This window comes from Tauraco erythrolophus, chromosome 7 (genome assembly GCF_009769465.1).
Source record: "Tauraco erythrolophus isolate bTauEry1 chromosome 7, bTauEry1.pri, whole genome shotgun sequence".
Lineage (NCBI taxonomy): Eukaryota > Metazoa > Chordata > Aves > Musophagiformes > Musophagidae > Tauraco > Tauraco erythrolophus.
The window spans coordinates 15,264,195-15,289,751 of NC_141471.1; the positions used below are offsets into that span (position 1 = coordinate 15,264,195).

Genomic DNA, 25,557 nt, shown 5'->3' on the forward strand with positions numbered 1-25,557 from the left:
CTCTCAAAGTTTTCAACATGCATCTCAAACCAATCCAGAACTGGATTCATTCTTTTAAGGAGGAATTTTCACAGTAGTAATTTGACAACAGATTCTTGGCATTTGTGCAGGCCTGCCTTTGCTCATTTTCTAATAAGTTATTTCCTTCACCACAAGATGCAACTTGGTTCTAATTTACCAACTGTACATCTTAAATGTTCTTATTCAGCAACAGACTCATTCTCACTTTAAAATACAGAAATGTGTATTGTTAATTCTGTTGAAATTAATGCTATACCAAACTGAATTACTGAGAGTGAAAGAATAATACATCATAAACATTTCTTTTTCCTGAGTCTTAGTCTAAACAAGCCAGCTTTTGTGCAGTTGACTTTTCTTGATGCAGGATACTTGCCCTGGTGCAGATTAACATATCAAATGGAGTCTTCCAGAATGACAAAACACAAGCCAAGAGCATTTGAGTTTAGCTCCCATTATTAACAAAGCACACCCTCCCTCAAGTAATTATTTAAATAAAGAATAAACATTAATCAAATGTTTTAAAAGTATTAGCAAAGAAATAACTGTAGACTACATAGATGTGGAACAGACAAGGATTCCTCCTATCAAATTTCGAACTATAGTTAGTACCAGATACTGTTGAAAAGATAATGATAAGAGAAGTTTGTACTGGGAGACATCCTCCATGCACCCAAGTTTCTTTCCTCTTAAGTTTCCAAACCCCTTGAAAGTCAGGAGCAATGACTACCTGGAACAGAAAACAGATTCTAGCAATAGAGTCACAACAAACAACTTGCCGGGCACTTTCGTTGCAGTCTAGAGGCTGTAACACGGACCTACAGACTGTACTCGTCCTGCCCAACTTTTACAAAACCTTTGACCTCTGCTGGCTTTAGCACTTAAGGTGTATTTTCACAGTGAAATAGATGTTTCAGAGTTTGCTGTACTTTTGTTCCAGACCTGAAGCAGAGTCTGTGGGTCCAAAAGGCAGCCTGTTACCTTTTTAAAATCAACTGATGTGGCTGTGGGAAGTGAGAGATATTGTCTCTTCTTACAAATGGTCTCACTTAGGTACCTTTCAAAAGATTCAAGAAAGTCATCCTCTGTATTTCAAGTAATTCAGGAAAGGTTAAAAAATGCAGATTTTAAAAAAAAAAAAGAAAATAATAAATGTGCACACACACACTCCCCAACCCCCACCCCAACAGTGTGAGAGTGAAGATTGGGTTAAATGTGAATTCAGTCTAAATTAAGTCAAAAAGTATCAGTGACTTCAGCAATAGTATGATTCCATCCCTCCCCTCCTCCAGACATACACACTCTCCCCAGTAAAGCCAGTTCAGTAGGAACCAAATCACCAGTAAAGCTCCGGAATGCTCTGCTCACAGACTGTACTGGCCAACAGTCAGTTAGCTCCTTCCTGAATTAAAGAAATATCAAGAAGCAATTTTGCAGAAGCACTATTTTCTTTCAAAGCACAATGGAAAGTTTGCATGTACTGCATGTATCTGAACTTCAATGTGGTTTAAGCATGGGTTTATTTTTAAAAATTTTCAGCTCTTACCTATAGGCTAATTCTGGAACCCTCTGAATCAGCAGATAGCTACTGTTTATTGGAAAGCTTCCTTAAGTCCCCTTTACTTCCTCTCAGTACTTTGCAGAAAGTGTGAAACTACACCATCAGCCTTTGCAACAGGCAACTGTCTACCACTGTCCAGAATCTAGAACACGAAGTATTCAGGATGCAAGATTGAATTTTGATATATAGACCTCTAATAAATCAAACATTCTACAGACTAAAGAAAATTCAAGTAAATAGCAGCTTGTTTCAGGTGTTTACAATATACTTAACATCATGTCACAAGTTTAGGTACGCTTTTCCCCTTTGTCTTCCTCCAGATATTCATGGGTTTTAAAGCATCTCAAATAACCAGATGTTTGAAGGAAATCAGACACTACACAAGTTAAACAAGAGGGTTCTATTAAAAACTATCTTTAACCATGGCAGTCAGTGACAGCAATACAATACTTTTTTTCCACAAAGCAACTAATATAAAAATATGCCATAAAATCATCTGTAGACTAGTATGCTAGTACATATATGTAATCATAACATTCTTTTATAAACTCTTTCCTGAGATACCTTAGGTTGTTTGATTTTCTTGTATTACTGGACGCATTATCTTTATGATTCATCTAAAACAATTGTAAAATATGTCATATGTGCAGGACACTCAGTAACATGTATAAAGTAGTATGCAAATACATGGCAAAGAAACAGCTCTTAGAAATTACATGCTTTTTTACTTTCTTACAGTTTTTTAACATTTGGCTCCTTGGGAGATGGAAGGGAGGCGCATGAAAAACCTGAAATTAGCTACAAATTGACAAAAAGCAGGAAAGCATTTCAGGAATGTTAAAAGTTGGAATATAATATAAATGACACAGAGAAAGGCATAATTCATGTTGGCTATGTATTGCCTTATAAAGCAATCAGACATATTTTAGTCAGTTCACAGTATAATAAATAATTTTACTAATCTGTTTTGGAAGAGGAAATGTGTTTTAGGGTTTCAAGCTCCTCTATAAGTTTCTTGTTCTGAACTTCTAGCACTGCAACACGACTCTCCAGACACTGTATATATTCTTTCTTCCGACGTCGACATTCTTTAGCAGCTTCCCTGCAAAAAGCAGAAGTAAAAAGTGCAAACAAAAAAGCCATTTGCATGCCATTAGAAAGCTCAGCAGAGTATGGAGACTAGGATAGGATTCCAAATTTTGCAATATCTCCCAAATCAGTCTGAAAACACTAAGCAAAACTGGGTTCCACAAGGGCCTCAAGTGTCTCTTTCTCAAGTTCATATGGCAATCTGTAGAATTGCTTCCTCTCATGCCTTGATTAAAGGTTCATAATAAACAAGGTCCAAATGAAAGACAGTTATTCTGCTTTATGACAATAAAGATCTTTGAGGGCCTTGAGTTCCTCAATGAGAGTCTTGTTTTGGTTTTCAAGCACAGCCACACGATTTTCAAGACATTTGACATATTCTTTCTTCTTTCTGCGACATTCTCTGGCAGCTTCCCTGTAACCAATACAAGGCAAATGACTACAGGAACAGCCACAATACGGCAAAGACTGGATAAATGAAATTACCTGCAATCCCTGCAGTTCCACAATAACAACAACAACCACCATCAACTGTTGGATTGCACAAACAGAACAGCAGATAACAGCCAAAAGCAATAACATGGTTAAAATACAATTCAAAACAACTCAAACTTGAAACAAATTCAGCATCAACAATTACAAAGATGGAATTAATACACAGAGGAACTGAGAAAAACAGTGAGTAAATGAAAACGTATTGATCTGAGCAGTACTAAACATTAAGACTGAAAACAGCACTTCTACCAGTCACATTCCATTTTGTGTGTTTATCAGGAGTAGTATCTTCTGCAATCAAAATCTTAAAACAAAAGCTAAAGGATTTACTTTCAGAAAATACAAGCATAACACTACTCTCTTCAGATAAAAAGCAAGATGCCAAGCTTACAACCTGCTGTAATTTTTTTACCTTAATTCAACAATCTACAGTAAAATTTAAATCCAAACAAATACAATTTATTAGCATTTTAGAACTGTCCACCTGGGCACATTTCAGTCACATACATCTGAGGACTTTTTTGTTGCTGGCAAATGGCAGCCTGGAGCCATTCTCATAGCTCTGCTCAGAATTCTGTTATAGTCAAGCTAAACACTTTGGGTAGTATTTTCAGGAGCATGTGACTGAACAAGCATTCGACTCCAGAAGAAATTTTAGAAGTACTGGGAATTCACTCCTTTAACATCTCGGAACATGATAAATTCTCAAATTATGAGAGTGTAACTTTCCAGCAAGACACATGAGAGAGAGCACAGATGCTAGTTTTAAAACTGAAGAGAGAAGAAACAAAAGGAAGCACAACAATGCCGCAACCCTCATGAGTAATTTTAAATAAAGGACAGGCATGAGAGCAAAGCAATACCATGAATTCAATCATAAAGCAAGTGGCTATTCAACGTACTCGAGATCTGCATAGCAGACTATTTCTTCCATGAATCTAACTGCCATTGATAGCAGTGGCTTTCCTTTTAAAAAAAAAAAAAAAAAAAAAAAAAAAAAAAGAGTCCCCTAAGACTAGCAAGAAGAATGCAGAGAGAAAGACTGGCATTTACAGCATACAGTCAAGTCCATGTCAACTAATTAAAAAATATACAGCCACCTCACAGAAAATGCCTCACAGAATGACAGGGGCACTGCACAACAACTTATCCCAGTAGCCGGGTATTTAGAAAAGTCTATAATTATCATTCCATCCTAGAATAAGTCCTCTTCACAGCATCAATAATGGACAGCTGCTAATGAGATCCTCAGATATTTTCCTAACCAATTCTTTGCTGGGATGTTTCAAGATGAACAAACCCATACTGGTCATTTTACTGTCAGTAAGGGAAAAAAAAATAAAAAAACATTCAACAATAAGTATATCTCCAGATCATCACAAAAATTCTCAGAAAGGGACAACACTAGTACTGATTTCTGAATTATCATAATATTTTAGAACTAAAAATCCATGGTGATACTCTAACTTTCCAGAGTTAACAGTCAGTACTCATCAACACTATAAGGATGTGGGATGACTGACAAAGAATTTACCTTCCCTTTGTCAATCAAAGGCAGCGCTCATGACTTCATTAGAATGTTTGGGGTTTTTTTTGCAACATTCACTATTACTTGTTACATAGTCTTACCTATTTTTCATAAGTCTCAGCTCTCTCTTGCGTGTTGCCTCTTCTGCCATTTGCTGAGGGCTATGCAAAGTCCCTGGTGAGGCTGCCATGACCACTCCCTGAGGTAAGGTAGTAGTGGGAGTTCGAAGCTGGTAAGCTGGCATGTCTGCAGTGGCAGCTGTATAAAAGAATCACATTTTAAACTTTATGGCAAAAAAAACCCATGCAAAAGTCTCTCTGAGAATAACAGATTTCTGTTGATAAGTTATCCAGGATCTCTACTACATAAAATATTTCACAGGCCTATAATGTCACAACTATAGTTGTTATCTTACTAGTGTTTATTTCCACACCATAAAATAAGTTATCTAAATTGCTCTAGCATGTGGCCCCACCAGCAAGCCAGACTGAAGCCTGTGAAAGTTTCCACATGGCCCTTTTCAGACAACATGGGGAAAGCTTTTTGAGAAACACCGTCAGAGCATCCACACTTACTTCCTGTTTGCATAATCCCACAAAAAGATGGTCCTGCTGTTACAGCCACTGAGGTTTATGCTACCCCTGTCCTGTAACAGCGGCTTCAGGAGTCAACTTGCTTGAGGAGTCAATTTTCTCCCCCTTCCCTGTGATAGCAACAGTACTAGCCTTACAGCCTCTCCTCCCTTTACAGCAGCAGCTTGGCAATCCTTGGAAAACCAGCAAGAGCTGCTGTTGCCAAAATGATGCAGAACAGCTAAATGCTCATGGTGAACATGAGTATGGTCCTTGAGCAAGAGGACCACAGATAGGATGCTGCAGCATTAGCAGGCAAGAGCAGGTAGCGTGGTTGCACAGGCAGGGGTGTGGTTACACAGTAAATCAGGGTGCAGAAGTTCAGATTCAGTTCCTGAGCCTGCCAATTTTGAGCTCTCCCCAAGCTAAATATAGGTGTGAAATCTGACGTGTTATTTGGAACCAACACCTTTCTGATAGTCTCAACACATTTCTCTGTTCCTGAGGTACTTTGTTCCTACATGATGTACCCCAACTTCAACACACTGTGAAAGTCCGAAGTACTTGTGTCTTGTGTGACATGGGGGCACGAGGGGGAATTCCTTTCCATAAATATTTTATATTATCACAGAACAAAACTTCAATTTTTTTCATTAAAGCAATTTAATATAAAATATGAAAATTCAGGGGCTGTTACATTATACTCAATTCATACTTTAATTCTTTAAAGCAATATTCAAATAATGGAAAAACTTAACTTGGAAAAATAAAATGTAGAAAAAAAACACTTTGGGGAGGCTGACAGGTAGAACAGTAAAGAGGTATCAGTCAACTACAAAGGGGAAAAAAACAAATCAAAATCTGAATTTAATAAAAAAATTGCTATTTTTCTTATTAAGTTCATGCAGGTACTTCACTAATTAAATACAAAAAATAGGATCAAGTTGTGTTTAGACTACAATTCCAGTCATGTCCTGAAATCATTATTAGCTTAAACACTTTACATCTCCCTCCGACCTCAGTCCTCCTGGTAAAAATGTTTGTGGATTTACAAGACAAACTGGACCAGTGAACTGACCTGGGTTATGGGTAATCCCCTGAGGATGGGGAGGGATAGAGAAATCAACCCTGGACAGCCCTGTGAGCACTAACAGGCAGCCACCATGAACACAGGGCTTGGTCTTCTTGTATATCTGCCACAGAATTACTTAATCCTTTCCTTAAGTTCTCCACGTCTGTTAGTAGTCCCAGTTATGTCACTAGGATGACACTTCATCTCACTCTTTATAAAAATTGAATTTCAGAAGGTCTTCAGGATCACCTTTATGCTGGCCACATTACATACATTTTATAGACTCTATGGTAAGAGCCACCTTTTTCTCTCATCACTAGGTAAAAAAAGACGTTATCTTAGTTTGCATTAGCTACAATGAATTAGAAATCCAAGTGAATCATTTTGTAGATTAAGTCACAGGGAAAGATCCATACCGAGGTCACCTCAGCCTGACAAGACCAACTACTTGGTTGTCTTTACACTCAGATGTTTGCTAACAGGGCTTACTGTTGCTGTTAAGAAGACTCAGTGTGATTATGTATCTGCAACATGGCTTAACAAAAGTAAGTCCCTATCTCAGCAGGGATCAGCAAACACCACTGTAAGTAACAACATGTTGCATGGATAGTTTGACCAGGTTCCAGCAGTGTCTGTCCCTGCCCAACAGTTGGCTCACTTATAAACCTACTGGCCTGGTTAACAAAGACAAATAACCATTTTGCAGTACAGAGCTTGTGAACCCAGACACTGCAGTTAAAACAAACAAACAAATAACACAGCATTGACAAAGTATCTTCTAGTTGTGCAGTAATATGTGCTTTATGATATATTATTGCAAGTCAATTATTTTCAAGTCTGCAAAACTTTTTTCCAGTATCTCAAAAAGTTACAGTAACATACTATTTGCCCTGAAAAATACATCAGGAAAGATCAAACTGGCTTTAAGCAGTGGGGGATAAAATATCCTTGAAAAAATTCATTGTTTAAGTCTATTAACGTATCTACACATTACAGAGAAGGGCACCTTCCATTCCAGCATCTGAGACAAAAATCCCATGCACCTTGACCCACACTGACAAACCTCTATGGTCGTTTCTAATGAAAGTCCATGGAGGTTTAAAGTCATTCCTAACATATCAGAAGTAGGACTGAGACTGTTAACAAAGCAACAAACCTCGAGATGGCCTATTTCCTAACACATTGCCCCAGGTCATCTGTTTTTTCGTTTCTCCTTAAAGGGAGTAAAATCCTGCAAGGGAGTAAACAGTCACCGAAAACCTGAAGCTTTGAGTTGAGACTTACAAAAAGGAAATTATTAACAGGAAGACAAAAAAAAAAAATCCACCAAAACCCCAAACCACATTTGCAAGAGTACAACTAAGCTTGTAAATAAAGCTCTTGAGAAATTTAAAAAAAAAAAAAAAAAAAATCGAAAAAATAAATAATTAAAAAAAAAAAAAATCAACCACCTTGTACCAGCAGGTTCTTGGAAGAAGTAACTTGCTGAACACTAGAGAGCACCCCTGCACTTGAGTTCTTTCAGTGACTATCCAGGAGAAAAAAAGCCTGACGCATGCTGTGTATTAGAATGTCTATTCCCCCGCTTCTGTGAGCCATAATGACGGGACTTGATTATCAAAGGGGTTTCAACTTCACCAGTAAACTGGCTAAACAAGGCACGAATCATTATTTCTCTGAGCACGAAAAGAAAACAAACCACGGACTTCGAGAAGATACTTATCTTTGGATTTTTGGATTAATGAAACAGTATGTATCAGCAAAGAGCAGCAGCACGTAGGTGCCGGGTGCGAACTGGTTAACACTACAGACCTGCCGGAGGCAATTGACGAAGCAGAAAGGAACTGACTAAATCGCAGCATGACTTGGAGCTGACGTCAATGTGTATCTTGTTTGGAGTTTAACTTTTCCAGTTCCCTAGTGCAATACGATTCCAGGAAATCTAATGACGTCAGCCTTTTGAACTCAATTAGCTGAGGAACAGACCATTTTAACAGTAGAGGAGAAAACAAGCAGGCATTACAGTATTTAAAATTGCTGCTTTCTCAAATTTGTGTTCAGTATTTTCTATAATAAGGAAAGTGTAGGGTTTATTCACACTACTGAGCCAATGCACACCTTTCTCTCACAGCTATACTTAAGCCTATTTTAGCTAGCAAATCTGAACTGTTTGTTGCTAAACAAAAAAGCAGTGTCATTTGTACAAAATAAAAACCAATTATAAACATAGTAACATATTACTATGTCCACAATAATGAAGGATTTAAAAGTAGAATGGTGGATTTTTCAGCACAATTGTGCATCAAATACTAAAGAGTTATCAGGATCAATCTGTGCAAGAACTCATGCACTAACAGTGATTTTCTACCCACCCCCCCCCGCAAATGAAGCTGTTAAAATTGCCCTGAAATCTTGCACTGACCAGACATAACCAGAAGCTATTTGTACCAGTTTTGAAAGATGAGTTACAGCAACAAGTTCAAAAGAAAGTGTCACAAATACCAACTAAGCACTGCTTAAACATGCAAAAACATCATGTAACAGACTAATAAAATTTTTACCTGTTTCATCTCCTGTTACAGCCATGATCAGCTTCTGCACACACGATTCTACTGTTCCTCTGTCAGAGCTCAGCATGAACTGTTCCAAACTAGCAAGCATGTGCAGGATTACAAGCAAGAGCACTGACATCACAGTGACCTCACTTGCTTACCACTGTCATTAATATGCTGTCACTGGAACAGCTCACTGAAACTGCAGCCCAAAGAACTTTTCCAGTAAATCTTTTTTTCCTTCCTCTTCCATATTTCTATATGCCTGCCTTTGTTCTTTTTCCCTGAATTATTCATAAAGCTACAGAAAGCACTCACCACAAGCTGGCTGCAAAGCAAAACGTGAAAATGCACAGCACTGACAGAAATTAAAACACGGCTCTAGAATTCATGAATGAATCAGAACAATAAAGTCATGATTGGATAGAAAACAGGGAAATTTTAAAAAGACTTGCAATTGTTTTGATTGGAGCAGTTCCACTAAGAGGCAGAGCGCTCTGTTGGACAGACGTGCAAGACAGGAAAGCTTAATAAGCTGTAACAAATGGGTAAATGAAAGGCTAAAGCTCCTTGCAGTGGGCAGGAACCCACAACCCACTCATTTAATTTCAGTTAAAAACTAGTGATTTCAGGTGCTGCAACAGGCAGAACAGTAACGCTGGAAAGGGCTACCTCTTCCCACTTCCCTCCTTTTAAAAAATAAAAAAATCTCAGCTCTAAGGGAGTTACTCTTTATTTACATTAATTTAAATTAAATTAGTTTCAGACCAGTCCAGGCACCCGTCTGTATGTAGGGCACAGCAAACTTCTAAGGCCTTTGTCTGTAACAAACAAAGTCAGACTGGTAATTGATCAAGTGTGAAACTATGCTAAGGACAGCAATAAAAGAAGCATCAATGCAAAAAAGAAGCACCCTGTGATTACATGACCACTTCAGGATCACTTGAATTGATGACCAGAACTGCAGCATGCAAAAAATTCAAGCTACAGATCTCTGAAATACCATTGTTCATGTCACTGACCAAATTATGAAAACACACATAGATCCCAAGCTAATTATTTTTGATATCACTCTCATTTTCACTAATAATTAAACACTTTCTTCTGCTTCAGCTAGAAAAAAACCCTTAATCTGTATAAGGAAATTGCCAGGACATCAGAACCGCCTCTTATTTTGCCTATGATTATAAACTTGTAGCAAATTAAATATCACTCCATTGGATCAACACCTTTGTCGCTTTTATACTAACCGTTTTTCCGCACCACAGGTTACCAGGAAATATCAAGTACAGGGTTTATGTGATGCTACCCATTATTACATGAGATTCTCAACAAATTCTTCAGAAAAAATACAAATACATATGCTATCTGAAAGATTCTGAAACAGATCTTTTCTGCCCTAAGACTGATATTTGTTATATTTTTCTTTTTCTTTCTTTTACTTCTATGATTATTACAAATAAAATGTATATGCTGTCTACACAAAATCATTCTAAAAACATACATAAGTGGAAAGTTTACCAAGCAGAATGTTGCTTTCCTATTATAACCTGTGCTATCACAATATTAGGTGAACAGTCAACTACAAAGCGTATATAAACGACAAATGTTCATAAACTATATTCCTACAGACCTTTTAGCACAGGCAAGATGACCTGTAGTAAGGACATATTAGACACTTGTATATCCAACTAATTCCATTGTCTCACTCCATGCTGAATAACTCAGGTTTGTTGACGATACACAATTTTTATCGTAAAGAGATCTGTATTATCATAAACATCCTCAGGTGCTTTCATACTCTTTTTATATATTTTTTTTTTAATTAAAGATTTTTCTTTAAAAAGATTTTCCAGTATCACTAGCATGCATATTAAGTTGAAATATTTTATCTTCTTATTATCTGTGAGTTCAAGCTCACTTACTATTCTCTTTGTATTTTTCCCTGTACCTGTTATGTAGCATTTTTCTTGTGTCAACATCTATGAGCATCACTAAAGCACTGGCTTTTGTTTGGGCCAAAGGAACAGAGAACTCCAGGAAGCCAATTTCTCTGAGCGTGGACAGAGAACAAATCAATTTAGTTAAAAATATTTAGAAGCTTCCAGAAACAAGATATAGCAGGTATTCAGCAACTGTCTCTGAGTATGTTTTGAAAGTTTTCATCATAGGCAAGACAGTTAATGGGCTACACCATCAAGTAGTTGAGCCCATCACTGAGATCAAATAGGGAGGCTGGAGGACAGCGCCATCAGAGGACAACCCTGTAACAAAAAGTCTGTAAAGGAAGGTCAGCCAAATTAAATTCCCAAGGACTGAAATGCTGTCAGATACAATCGCTATGTTCTGTGCTTCACATGCTGAGGAGGTTTTGGGAAATAACTAAGGAGCTACTCTCTCTCTGCCCACACTCCCCCCCACCCTGAAGCTCTGAAGAATCAAAGCAACACATACAAAACACTACAGTCAACCCGGAGAGACAGAAAAGTCCTCTAATTTAAGGGTGTGTATGCACGTGTATAGAAAGGATATTAGACTTACACCCAGAAAACACACTTTACCAGAGTAGGAAATTTGTCTGGGGACAACCAAATTTGGGTCTTAAGGCTTTGCTAAGAATAGCACTTACAATAGCACTCTGTGTGATGAAAACTAACATTTTGGTTTAGGGTTTTTCATATTATAGTCTTAAAGCTTCCTTGAAATGCCTCTGAAAAGTCTTGGAAGGACAATGTATTTCAGCGAAGAATTAACCAGAGGCAATGGAAGAATTCAAATTTGGTATCATTATTTAGCATTGTCTCAACAAGTTCAGATATCTACAAGCTATTTAGCTTTATTTACATCCTGGGTTTCCTTTACAGCAAAGGGAGAGAAACAGCCACTTAAAGACAGAACTTATTTCAAACATGCATATTGGGGCTGGGGAGAAAGGACCTCAACCTGGACTTCACCAACTATCTCAGATACCTGTGTCTACGTCTAGTCAATGACTCTCATCAACTCCATGAATATATATCTAAAGTCTTCCTAGCTCTTCTGACGCTTTACTTCAGATAGTTGATTTGACTGAAGAATGCATTCCTACAGCCCCCTCTCCCTACTTCTCTGTACCGATTAAAAAAAAATAGGAAAAAGGGAAAATAAATTCCCTATATCGTCCATGGCAGCCATTAATTTAGTGTCTACATACAGAAAGCTCTTCCCCATTTTCCAAGTTTTTCCTCAGCATAACCCAAACCTCAATCCTACTTTCCCTGGTATCAATAAGAATTCAAGATACCTTTGGTTCTCAATCTCCCTCAGCATTTCCAAAAGGCTGGGAACAGTGGAAGGAAAAAATCCTGCATAAACTACAGTTAGGTTCAAGAATTCTCTGTTCACAGTTCAATTCACATGTTGTGCATTTTATAGGACCTACAAAGTGTTCTTCTGTGAGAAAACTAGCTTCGGTAAAGGATCTCCTTTCTAATAACTACAAGAGTCATAAGTTGCAAGAAAATTTCGCTCTAAACATATCCAAAGAACTTCAGAACTTGTATTTTATTAAGATTGATTAACAGCTGAAAAAAACCAAATTAGTTTCATATATTAAATATGACGCAGCCTCAGCATCTCGTTTCAATCTGTAACAGCATCTTTACTGCAATTAAGTAAGTCAAAGTCTAGACAAGGGAATTCAAAGCAGAAGTGATTTTATACTGTTATTTCCTCCTCGTAACTTTTCTTAATCAAAAGTATTAGCTGCTTTACCGAGCAGAGGAACCGAGTCTCCTCCTAAGACTGCCTTTCATCTAGTTAAGCATAAATATTTAAGTGTAATATTGTCAACACAAAATAAAAAGCCTTTTAAGAAAAATTGGTTTATATGAAAAAACTAAAATGCAGTAGACTTATAAAACATACCCTGAACAACAACTTGGCTTCCAGGAACAAAAAATTGTGTGCCATCAGGTGATTGTCCTGCATATTGCACAATGGTAGCACCTGGCTGAGGAGCTCCTGAATTTGTCATTGTTAATGCCTGTAGTCCATGGACACCATCAGAGGCTGGATTAGAAATCTGGATTGCACCACCTTGAGCTATAGCAACTAAACATAAGGAAAAAAAAAAAGATTTAGACAACAGAGAGAGACATAACACATTTTTAAAAGCACATCTCCCATTTTAAACTAAACATTGTTTGATAGGACTCCTGGTCCTATACGTGCTAAAAGATCAATTGCACAACAAAACTTAAACAATGCTAATACTGATTTCCACAAATACAAAGCCTGTTGAGTAGTGTAGCAGACAAAAAGCAATGTTTCATGTGTTTTATCTCTATGCTTCCAGAAATATTAACTCTCCTAAAATAGTTTTAATGAAAAAAAAAAGAAAAAAACAGTAGCTCCTAGCCAGAGAATCGTCGTTTTAAACACTAATGTAAATTTAATAATTAAATAAATGAAACGCTATGTTTATTGAAACCCACAAAACAAAAACCAAGACACCTAGACAAAGGAATAGCGAGTTTTCTGACACTCACAATCCTTTCCTTAGTGTGAAAAAGTCTAACTCAACGATGTTTTTCCAAGTTGTATAAAGCTGTAAATAGTCCAATACTTAAGCAAAAAGAGAAACAGAATAAAGTTGGGTTTTTCCCCCCATGAAATCAGCAATATGAAAAATACACATATACTTTCCTCATTGAAAAAAAATCATACTGTATTGCTCACAATAATTAAATATTTAGGTAAAAATCAAATTCCTTAGAGAGGTTAATAATTGTGTATTCCTTTTGAAATTAGCATTGTGTTTGTTAAAAGCAGAAATATCATAGAATGGTTTGGGTTGGAAGGGACTTTAAAGATCATCCAGTTCCAACACCCCTGCCATGGGCCAGGACACCTTCCACTAGATCAGGCTGCTTAAAGCCTCATCCAACCTGGCCTTGAACACTTCCAGGGATGGGGCATCTACAACTTTTCTGGCCAATCTGTTCCAGTGCCTCACCACCCTCTGAGTGAAAAATTTCTTCCTTATATCTAATCTAAATCTCCCCTCTTTCAGTTTAAATCCATTGCCCCTTGTCCTATCACTACACGCCCTGATAAAAAGTCCCTCTCCAGCTTTCTTGTAGACCCTTTTCAAGTACTGGAAGGCTGCTAGAAGGTTTCCCTGGAGCCTTCTCTTCTGCAGCACTCTCAGCCTGTCTCCAGCCCTTGGATCATCTTTATAGTGCTCCTCTGGGCTCGCTCCAACAGGTCCAGGTCTGTCTTATGCTGGAAGCGCCACACTTGAATGCAGTACTCCAGGTGGGGTCTTCATGAGAGTCAAGTAGAGGGGCAGAATCACCTCCCTCAACCTGCTGGCCACACTTCTTTTGATGCGGTTGAGGATTCAATTGGCTTTCTAGGCTGCAAGTGCACATTGCCAGCTTATATTGAGCTCCTCATCAACCAACACCCCCAAGTTCTTCTCCTCAGGGCTGCTCTCAATCCATTCTTCACCCAGCCTGCACTTGTGCTTGGGATTGCTCTGACCCATGTGTAGGACCTTGCACTTGGCCTTGTTGAACTTGATGAGGTTTGCATGGGCCCACCTCTCCAGCCTGTCAAGGTCCCTCTGGATGGCATCCCTTCTCTCTCAGGTATCAACCACATCACTCAGCTTGGTGTCATCCGCAAGCTTTCTGAGTGCACTCAATCCCACTGCGCATATCACCGACAAAGATGTTAAATAATACTGGTCCCAATGCAGACCCCTGAGGGACACCACTTGTCACTGGTGTCCACCCAGACATCGAGCCATTGACTATCCAGCCAATTCCTTATCCACCGAGTGCTCCACCTGTCAAATCTATGTCCCTTGTGTTAATTAAAATACTCCTGGAAATTTTAGATGAGAACCCAATTCCTAAGAAGTAACAGACTTCTTCCTCCCCTAAGAGATATATAAACTACAGTCATTGTCACTGTATTTAAAATGCTCTTAAATAGAACAAGTCACATATAAATATAGATTCAGGATTGCAAACTTCTCTGATTTCACTGTCAGATTCACAATATTTGATGACATTCTGGAAGGTTCAGCTCTGGTTATCTGAGTACATGATTTGTTAGACACTCATGTGTTCTGAAGACAGCTGATTTCAAAAACTCTGTCTTAACAATAGTTAAGTTATCTTGAAAGGGCAACATCAGATAATAACACTTCAAAGAGCACTGAAATACTAATGACAATACTAACTACTAGAAGCTCAGTTAATTTTTTGAGAGCGTAGTAGAGTTATCTACCAAAATGGCCAAATCTCAGCAGCTAAATTAGCTTCTTCTGGGGGAAAACAAGTAATTCCTCTCATGCTGAATGAAGCACTGAGTCCCACCTACAATACTGGAACAGGGTTCAGGATAAACCTCCAAGTCCTACCCTCAGAACAGGGAACATGTAACGTAGGAACTAGCTGGGTGCTGCAGGCAGACTTCATAAGGCATTGAGTGAAGGAGGAGGAGGAGGAGGAGAGTCCAAAAAACCAAGCAACATGTTGCATCAGTCTGGCCTCCAAAGCAGAAAGTGCCCCATTTAGGGGCAGGGTGGAAGAGAGAAGGAAGAAAAATAAACCATTGTCTCCTCTATTCTTCATGAGATCTAGGACAAGAGCAAGTTCCCAGCAGCATGTGAGCTTCCCAGTAGGATTTGTCACCTCTACCTCCCAGAGGAGTTATACACAGCTGAATTCTGCGTGTCTCAGAGTCGGCATCAAAAATGGTAAACAATTACATTATAGCTGTCCTGCAATTATTCGTTCAGATTACAATCCATTACTTTCTAAACAAGAGTGAACTAACTCCAGTAACTCTCTCCCTTATAGGATTAATTCCTGCCAGGTTACCAGAACACCACACCGCCCTCACCCCATTCACTGTCCTGATCTCAATCACTGCACAGACTTTTGTTGTGCTGGAGCTCTACAGGCAACTTCGCCCTCTACAAAGAGTACAGGAGCTTCCTGGACAGTCCCTGGAGTTCTGCGTCATGCAGGTGTATGTAACTGGCATCTTCTCTTCTAGCGATGACTGAATATGATACTAACACCATTCTCTGCGTATGATCAACAGCTCTAATACAGAAAAATCAGATCTTTCTCTCCCTTCCAAAACTGGAAAAAGCAACTAAATTTAGTCTTTCCCAAAAGATTTCCCAAAAGAACTCTCCAATTGCTAAAAACCTGTCGTAAGACAGCAAGCAAACCAAACAAGTGGCAAAAGAGCTAGTAGTTTTCATTTCCCCTGCATCCAGAAGATATACACAAGCAGGCAAAGCTGGGGGGGGGGGGGGAGGTTGATTCACAGACTCCAACTGAACAAACAACGCTTGTGCAGTTAGATCACCACCACAGGTGAGGCAAACCAGGTTGGGGTTTTTTTCAGTATTCAATAACCAACATGACAGAACTACAGTCAACAGAGGAAGTTTGTAGTCAGATCAGGCTACGGGGCTCAGACAAGATACTGCCTTATGCAAAACTATCCATTCCCCTCACAGAAAGATAACACACCCGTTGATCGAGGTAACTGGGAAAGACATTTTATCTAGCTGGTCATGCCTGTCAGTCTGTCTGATTCCATAAGCCAAATCCAAGAAGTTCTGAGGAAAAAGATATTTGGAAACCATGGCAACATATAGTTTTGGCTGGTAAAAGAAAGCAAAGAACAGCCATCACTCTGCTAATAGAAAAAAATACGTTTTTCAGAAAAATTTACGTATCAAGTTCTTCCAAAAATAGTCATCCCAGACATCCAGACACTACTATACAGTCAAAACTGTCTTTTCAGCTAAACTGCCTTTCCTATGCAGGAACAGAGAGAACAGTAGAGAAATGGAATCAGCAAGTGTAGTAACATATGATACCTGTTTTAAACCTGGACACAGTACAGATGGCTGTAGTGACACTGCAAGACCAGTTCTTCACGGCCAGGGACACTGTACAAGCTTTATGCGCAACCTTCCTTGTATGTGTAAGGACTAGAAAGTCAACACTCAAGCTTTCTTTGGCAAACTCCAAATTAAGATCCTCTCTACCGCAAGGAGATGACCATCCATGCTACCACTTGGATTCAACTTGAAATCAAATTTTTCTGGCAAGCAATAAATTTAAGGGTAATGACCACCATCCTAAGAAAGATTTTGATGTAATTTTTCCTAACCAGAAGTAGAGGGAACACACAGACTTCATTGCAGCAAAAGATGTGTGATATCTTACCTTAAAAAGTTTAACTTAAAAAAAAAAAAAAACAACCAACCCACAAAACAAACAAACAAATCAAATTAATGAACTAATAAATTGGGTAAGAAAAACCATTTCCAGGAAGACAAAGCTCTCAAAACAAAAGTTTTTGAGCCAGAACCAGCAGAGCCTATGCAGGTTGACATTGCATGCTGAAGCAATGCCTCATTATGTTTAAAAATTTATTTAACAAGTTGAATTACTTTAAATATACAGCACATGTTTTAGGCTATGAATATGACTTATTCAAAGAAAAAATTGCATAAACCAGAAATTTTCTATGCTTGGCTCATGTGAAAGCAAAATTTAAATTAAGATTTAATTAAATTTTTGTGCACTTTTTTAATTTAAGCACAATGTAAGGGCATGTAGTGACAGGACAAGGGGCAATGGATTTAAACTGAGAGTAGATTTTTATTAGAGCTAAGGAAGAAATTCTTCAGTATGAGGGTGGTGAAGCACTAGAACAGGTTGCGCAGAGAAGTTGTGGATGTCCCATCCCTGGAAGTGTTCAAAGCCAGGCTGGATGAGGCTTTGGGCAACCTGATCTAGTGGAAGGTGTCCCTGTCCACGGCAGGGGGGTTGGAACCAGATGATCTTTAAGGTCCCTTCCAACCCATATCATCCTATGATTCTATGATGCTCTCTGTTTGATTTTTCCAAAGTAAATGTTTGAGTGAATAAGAAAGTAAAAATTTAATTTCATTATTCTTTTATATGCTTCCTTGTCACTATGATTTATAGCTATGTTCAAATTAAAACATCCTCAATTAAGAAGTAAGAATCACCTCCTGCAAGACGTTGCTAGTAAAAGTACAACTCTGGTTTACTAGAGGAATCTACAACTGAAAAATCTAACCATGTAATTTCTTAGGAATCCTAAAGGTTTGGAGGCTCACTAGAGCCTAGTACAGACACTATAGCACTTCTTTTTAAGCCTTGAAACTGTAAAAAATTATTTGTTTTTAAACTAAACATAAACCAGACCTATAATTCAAAAATGAAATAATTTAATTTGCTCAAGGATATCTGCCAGATTCTGTACTAGTTAACTGTCATTTAGCATGACCACAAGTCCACCAAAAAGAGCACTCCAGGTGCTGGACATCATGAAGTAGACATTTATTTATGTCTATACCTCACAGAATGGGTAAGAAAAGCAGCCTAGGAGCCCAAACAAAATCACTTTCTATGCTGAAAGAGTAGATTATATTCCAGGAATTCTGCTTGCTCAGAGTTGATAATTACTTTAGTTGCATAAATTAAAAATAACTGAAGAATTCTAAGGGTGACTAGAATACAGCTAGAGAGCCATTCCATTCTCTTTTATATACTGTTGCAATGTTTTAACAGACTTCCTCTGTTCTCTTGTTTCAGAAAAAAAAACAACAAACAAACCACATTTCTTAAGCAATTTTCCTGTCATTACACCAAAGCAAAAATACCTGCATTTCAGTGTGACAATACATGAAAAGACGTGAAAAAAAAATAACTGTAGGAGTGAAGTTTTATCCAATATATAATTGAAAAAAGAGTTATTAGAAAGTCATACCTTAGATGATATATGACTAAGCCCAAAGAAGCTATGGGGAGCGAGTTATGCAACATTTTTAACATAAATGCAGGAATAGAAAAAAAAATTAAAAATCTATAGGACAGAACTGTGAATCTAACTTTTAACTTGTGTTTGGTTGAAGTATCAAACGTTGGAGATCCCAATTTAGGTTAATTCTGCAGCTAAAGTGTTCACACTTGACAACTGGAGAGGAAGAGACATTGTTCTTTTAAGAAAGAAAATTCAAAGTTAAGAAAGAATTTCATACTCCAACTTTACACCTTAAAAAAAAAATCTAACTCATTAATTGTTATTTCATGTAATGAATAGCACTAATACATAGCAAATTACAGTAATTCAAAACTACAGTGATTTGTAACACTGAACGTTCACAGAAAAGCGTCCACATTTTTCATTTCACCTGAGCTTCACGTCCACATTTTCAATGCTCAGGGGTTCTAGAAGGACTAAATCTATCAATCAACAAACATTACAAGAAACAGACTAAAAGTCTATAATGCCCATGTGAGGAAAGATTAAATATAAAAATTTAAATTATTTAGAAATACAGAAGCTCTCATTCTTCTTCAGCAAAATCCAACATCTCTACTTCCTTACAGAACTCTTAGAAACAAAGTTGTTCCTATATATGTTCTGCAACATCACATAGTATCTTTGCAAACATACTGTATTGCCCTGTGTTAGTATGATACAGGCTGGTTGGCATGGCCATTGCAGAAATTCCAGAAGGTGCTCCTTCATCTTCTGACTTATCTTCTTCTTCAATCTTTGGTACTGCAGGAACATCTGATGAGAGTTCATTCAAAATTTTTCTGAAAATGAATGTAAACAATTTTATATACTCAGTTTTCTCATGGATATGGAATTTCAAGTCACTCGCCTTTATCAGACAGTTTTGCTCTAACATATAAGCTGCCTTTAAAAATCAGCAAAACCAAAAATAAGTCCTTACCGGTATGAAGGCCTTCGTGAAAGTATTTCTCTACGTTTTTGAGAATCAGTTATCCCTTTTGATTCTGCAGATTCATCTGCAACTGATGGTACCTATAATAGCAAAGTTTCTGAAATTTTTAACTTCATAAAAAGATATAGAGTAAAGCAACAGAGTAAAAGATTATTTTTTTTAATTGCATAAAAAGCAACAGAGTAAAAGATTATTTTAAAAAATTCCTTCCATGTTTGCATACAGGAAGTTTGGGCACTAATTTATCATTAATCATGTGGTCTTGGGCTTCTTTTTACAAAGCAAATCACAAATTCTGAGGTTAGCAACACATAGCCACTTAGATGACATCGTCCATTTGGAAAAGAAAAAAAAAATTCAAAATAATCCAGGTTTTTCTTTTGTGAATGACAGCTAGAAAAAGGTCTGAAGACAGATGATTTCTTTAAATATAAAATATTATACAATTCAATTAGCTTTTAAAGTGAAATTAAACACTTAAAATACAGAATACTGCACTAATGTTCCTTAAGTAACAGTATACAATACAGAAGCCTCTTCACGACCACAGTAAAGCTATGTAGAAAATAAGTTTATTTAAATACACACATTTATTGAACTTAACCAACACCTATTCATAAATACAAATACATTCCTTAGCAATACTGTGCGAGTTTTAGAAACCTCCAACAAGTCCACCACGTCTCATTTTCTCAGACCTTTATTAGTAGCATTTTCACAGGTTCTTTTTCTCTTAAAATTACCCAAGACAACATTAACGCCTGGAACTGAATCACACTCTTTACCACCAACTATCCTATTACATAGAACTGAAAGTGATTACTGAACACGGAAAACATGCTATTTTCTTGATTCATTTAACTACTTAGAACTATTGGTGTGTAAGATTTCCGAACTAAAATAGTACAGTTAAGTTAGTGTGGAAAATGACCTTTTCACATAGACAGACCAGACTGCAGTTCCAGACTAAGTGCTGGGTTAAGCTAACACTGAACAAACAATGAGTTAAGCGACTAGAAGGCTCAAGTGCTCAACCTGCAGCTTGGGGAAGTCAAGGCAGAGCTCTACAACTACTGCGGCTGTCAGGCCTGAGTGCTCTGTGCTAGAAACAAAACCTGCACAATCCCAACACAAAATGACTGGCTGGAAGCTTCTAGAAATTTACAGGCCTGGGTTACCCAACTCAAACCTGTAAAACTACACCTTGAAAGAACTACAGGTTATTGCAGAATGAAATTATTTCTCTTCTTGTTAATTTCATTACATTCCAGTTCTGTGTAAAAATATCCAACGTAGCCTCATTAATGACAGAAATGTCATTAAATCTCCATGCCTACCTAACTAAAGAAAAACACCTAGAAATTATGAGAGGTACATCTACGTGTCCACAAATGTATATCTTCCAAAACAGACTGCAGAGCTGACTGGCAGAGATACAAGAGCTCCAAGTCTGTGTGATTCCTTTTGCAGGATGGACCCATGTTGACCAGCAAAGAACCTTCTGAAAGGCATTTCTCTCCAGTGCCCTACAATGATCTGCTTCTGGATCGACCTTCATGCCCCTGGCACAAACCTTCAAAACTAACACAGTACTACACAGGTGAGAGCCCAGGCATTCCATCTCAAAACAGAACTCATTCTGCAGGGGAGGGCGGGGAAGAGGAAATCTATTTGTCCGAACATGCAAAAGGAAAACAAGAACTTAGTGCCTTTAAACCTTCACATTTCACTAGGGGTTGCCAACGGGCATCCCTATTTCGTGAAGATGGTTGAAGAAGTCAGGAAGAGTTGTACTTTGGGAAGAAGGTAAGAAAATCACAAGATTATTTAAGCGTTTTAATGCGGAAGAGAGTATTTTCTGCAAGAAATTTCGAAAGTTCTAACTTTCATCAAGACAAAGAGATAAATTTAATGTTTCAGCTTGTTCTAATAGCAAGCAACCATGTTCACAATGCTAGCCAATGGAAACCATTGTCATTTTTTCCTGGACGTCATTCAGACTTCAACTTTCCCACACCACTCCGTATTTGAACAAGTTTAACTTCAAGCTCATGTTAGTCTGCCAATACCTGCTACATTACAGGGGAGGGCAAGTAAAAAAGTCAAACAACAACCTGAACTTCAAATCTTCCTACAAGTAAAACAACATTAACAAAACAGTAAGGGATATGATATAGATAGGCAGCTTTTTTTTCATCCCAAAAGCAACAGTACTACAAGAAAAAAACGTGAACATTTTCCAGTTTAAAGCTGCAGGTGTTTGAGGGAGAGGTCATGCAAGCCTTAACATCAACCTTCAGCATACTTTTTTTTTTTTTTTTTTTTCAAAAAACTAAAGTAAACTGATATCATTTCCCAAGTTCTCCACTGTCTGGCAGCGATAGGATATCAAGTTAAAGCCAAATGATCTGGAGGAAATGCCAGGTGGCAGGATAAAGTACTTAAGAGGATCACAGAAGGGCTGAACAATCTCTGTAATGGAGTCTTTTACAGCATCTTCCAAGCCCTTCTTGTAGAGTCACCTTATTTGCCGGTAGCATGCTCAAATGAACCAAAAGCAAAACCCTGGCACTAACTAGTCAGTATTAATCAGGACACAGTTTTTTGTCTTTACTCCTTTGGGGAAGGGAAGACAGTCAGAGTTCACGCAATACAACAAATAGTCAACTTCCACTTCCCTAAGAAGGCACAGAAGCAGCTGGCAAGGGATTCCAGAGAAATCCTTCCTTCTGAGCTTTGGAGCAAGTCCTCTATTTTTGCATGTATATCCTGACTAAACTGACTTGAAGAAAAGCAGTGACCAAAACTGGGAATGACTGTAATATGCTTATCTGAAAAAGTTCACTCTGGTAAACTACAGTTAGAAAGGTATTTATTTTGAATACTGTCATTTGACTTCAAGTTTGACCAAACCCAAGAGCCTTGCCATCTGCTGTGCTTGTTTCAACAGTGATCTAGAATTTCAAAACCTTACCGGGTGCCATCATCTACACCTACTGCTTATAAATAAAATATTCACTATCTAGCCAAGGTTTTATTCTTTTTCTCTAAAAATTCTTTATCTCTAAGATAAATCATTCTTACATACGCCTTTTTATTTATTATACCTGAAAGCTACTAAGATGTCTCAAACACTAAAGGTGGCTTCTCAAGCCAACTGTCAACGCATGTCTTTTCCTTAACATGTCACAATGACTGCAGGTGAAACTCTTAACTCTGGTGTACAGTCTCTCTTACCAGAGATGTCAATTCTATTTGCAAAAAGCAATTCAGTTGACATTCCACAATCAGATTTTAAGAAAACTAGAGTGAAGGCATTCTTCACTACAAGAAAAAGAGCAATGAGAGGCCAAGTCACTTGCAAAACACTGCAAGTGCATTCTCTCTAGTCTTTCTCACTATTTAAAAGGTCTGAAAACTCACTATTTAACTTTCTCACTATTTAAAAGGTCTGATAAGCATTTTGCACCGGTCCCTGTTTTCTAACATCAGCAACTTTACACGTGAAGATTTGCCAAATAAATATTTATTTTGAGGCTGCCCTTGGTTTTGGTATTTACATATCCACACCCACAAAAAGCAATACCAGATACTCTAACAGGGCCTGCTAAAAAGAACAAGGAATCATCTGACTATAATATGTTTACTTCCATTACATCCAGAGCCTCTCCAAAAATACAATATGATATACTTGTAAATTTATAAGCTCGTAGTATCATTAGAAACATGATGTTCAAAGCATTTAACAAACCAGAAAAACTGTGAGATACACTAAAGTAAAGTCACGTTATTACACACATTTGTTGTTGCATAAGTTCAGGGTTCCAAAACACAATTTCTTAAAAGATAAACAGGAAGCATTAGGGAATCGCTACACAATGCTTGTAGAGCTGCTACTGGCTGGCAGTTTGCCACCTTCCCCTCCTCCCCGTTTCTCGCACCACATGACTAAGTCTTGCAGCACTGACAGGAATGAAGAGAAAATGAAGATGAGGTTGGGGGGAAGAGTTATCAGGCACCAAATATTCATGACAAACATTAACAATAAAAGAGCTGACCTGAACAGCTTGCATGTGTGGTGACTGAATGACTGAGGGCTGTGTGGCTTTAACGACACGCTGGGCATGAACAGTTTGACCAGAAGGCAACTGCACTAGAGTTACAGCTGGAGATCCTCTTCCAGCACTTGATGCAGCTACAGAAACCTGCAAAAGTTACAATCATCATGTTTAAGTAACATGCCTTAAGACGTCAGCAAATGATTTGAGAAGTGATACTAAGAGAAAGTGGTTTAGATTCCACATCTAAAATAGCTTAGATGTGTGTAATTATCACACGCAGAAATAAACTAATTTTACTAGTAAAAGTTCAGTGTGTATCTTTTCAAATGGTATGGAAAGCTTAAAACTGTCCCCTGTCAAACTGCAAATCTTCTTTTTTTTGTTTTCCTCCAGAGACTTAATGTTTTCTTTTCAATTAAAAATAATGCTAAGCTATCACACACTAAATCTGCTGTTGCTAGCACGAAGGTTAGAAAGAACCTCAAGAAATGTTCAAGAACCTCAACAAAAAATATCAATATTCACCAAAGTGGTACATTGTTGCAACAACATACAGGGCAGAACATTCTTTGTCAGAAAACAAAAATAATAAAAAAATAAAATCCAGAACTGCTTTGGTTTTGCTTTGTTTGTTAAGCAAGAAGTTTAGTCTGAATGTATGCTTTTCAGATAGATGTCTCAAGAGACACAAGAACTTTCCAGATAGAAAAAAAAAAGTTAAATAAAGCAATACAGGGATTTGTAAATTGATTTAGTTTAATATATCCTCTTTTTATATATACATTTTTATTTATATATCAAGAAAAACAGAGTTGTAGTGCATCAGTGCTTTGACACAACAACAAAAATAAAAAACAGCTGTATCTTCTCTAAGCCTAGCACAGCCGAAGAAAATGTTCTGTTTAGGAATAATCTGATCCCTTTTCTGATGACATTTTAGAGTACAAACAGCTCTTTCCAGCCACTGGCTCTTCACCATCAGTACTGAGGCTGAATGGGTTAAGAAGCAGTCAAACCCCTGTGGGCTAAGAAACAGTTCAATATTTATGCTATTACTGTTAAGTCTATTAAGAGAAACAATGATTGATCTCAAGTTCTGTGTGATGAAATATCTCTTAAAGAAGAGAAAGACAAACATAAACCATACAATAAAAAGAGAGATTGTCTTTTTCAAAGTAATCTGCATTGAAAACCTTATTTCTATCTTCTCCATGTACAAGAATAAAAGCAGACTCATATCTAAAATTCCAGTATTATTCCCTTCCTAGCTTGGTTCTCAGCCACAAAAGGTATCTGGTATGAGCAGTGAACATAAAAAGAGATGACGGTGAGAATAAACACATGATGAATGTTGACTATATTAAAAAAAAATAAATTTTTGTATTTTTCTGTATTCACACTGAAGGTTTCTTTGAATTCCAAAGATTGAAGAAGCTTTCATTCCTGATCCATAAGCTATTGCTTGTCTGGGAAAAATTCCTTTCTTGAGGCAAGAGAAAAATTTTAACTACTATTAAGATGCACTACTATCAAAAAGACCAGATGTTGGCTCTAATTATCTAAAGAAACAATGTTTCTAGGAAACAGAAACAGGATCTAGTCAACATTCACTATGCAACTGTTCAATTGTTACAAGAAACTGAACTGCTTTTCAGGAAATAGAACAATTGAGAGGGCATTTCAAGCCCTGAAATAGAAACAATCATTCCTTAAACGGCATTAATTGGCAATATGTAAATACACACAAAACTTCTTCCCCATCTATAACACAAATATTAGTATTATTATCAGAAATGTAT

At 37.5% G+C, this 25,557-nt stretch overlaps 1 protein-coding gene across 5 annotated transcripts in view; it reads right to left on the minus strand.

Moving 5' to 3' along the window:
- Positions 1-1,518: 1,518 nt before the first annotated feature.
- CREM (cAMP responsive element modulator) overlaps positions 1,519-25,557 on the minus strand; it is a 35,853-nt gene continuing 11,814 nt past the window's right edge. The window contains exons 4-9 of one of the 5 annotated variants that reach the window (XM_086615025.1): positions 23,756-23,902; positions 19,686-19,777; positions 19,400-19,545; positions 12,794-12,979; positions 4,793-4,949; positions 1,519-2,681 (exon numbers count right to left, since the gene is read on the minus strand). In XM_086615025.1, coding sequence (XP_086471151.1) covers positions 2,537-2,681; positions 4,793-4,949; positions 12,794-12,979; positions 19,400-19,545; positions 19,686-19,777; positions 23,756-23,902 — 873 coding nt within the window. In that variant the 3' untranslated portion in view covers positions 1,519-2,536. Of the gene's footprint in view, positions 3,084-4,792; positions 4,950-8,896; positions 9,497-12,793; positions 12,980-19,399; positions 19,546-19,685; positions 19,778-23,755; positions 23,903-25,557 lie in introns of those variants that run through there. The other 4 variants (XM_086615024.1, XM_086615027.1, XM_086615026.1 and 1 more) reach the window with 4 other exon arrangements.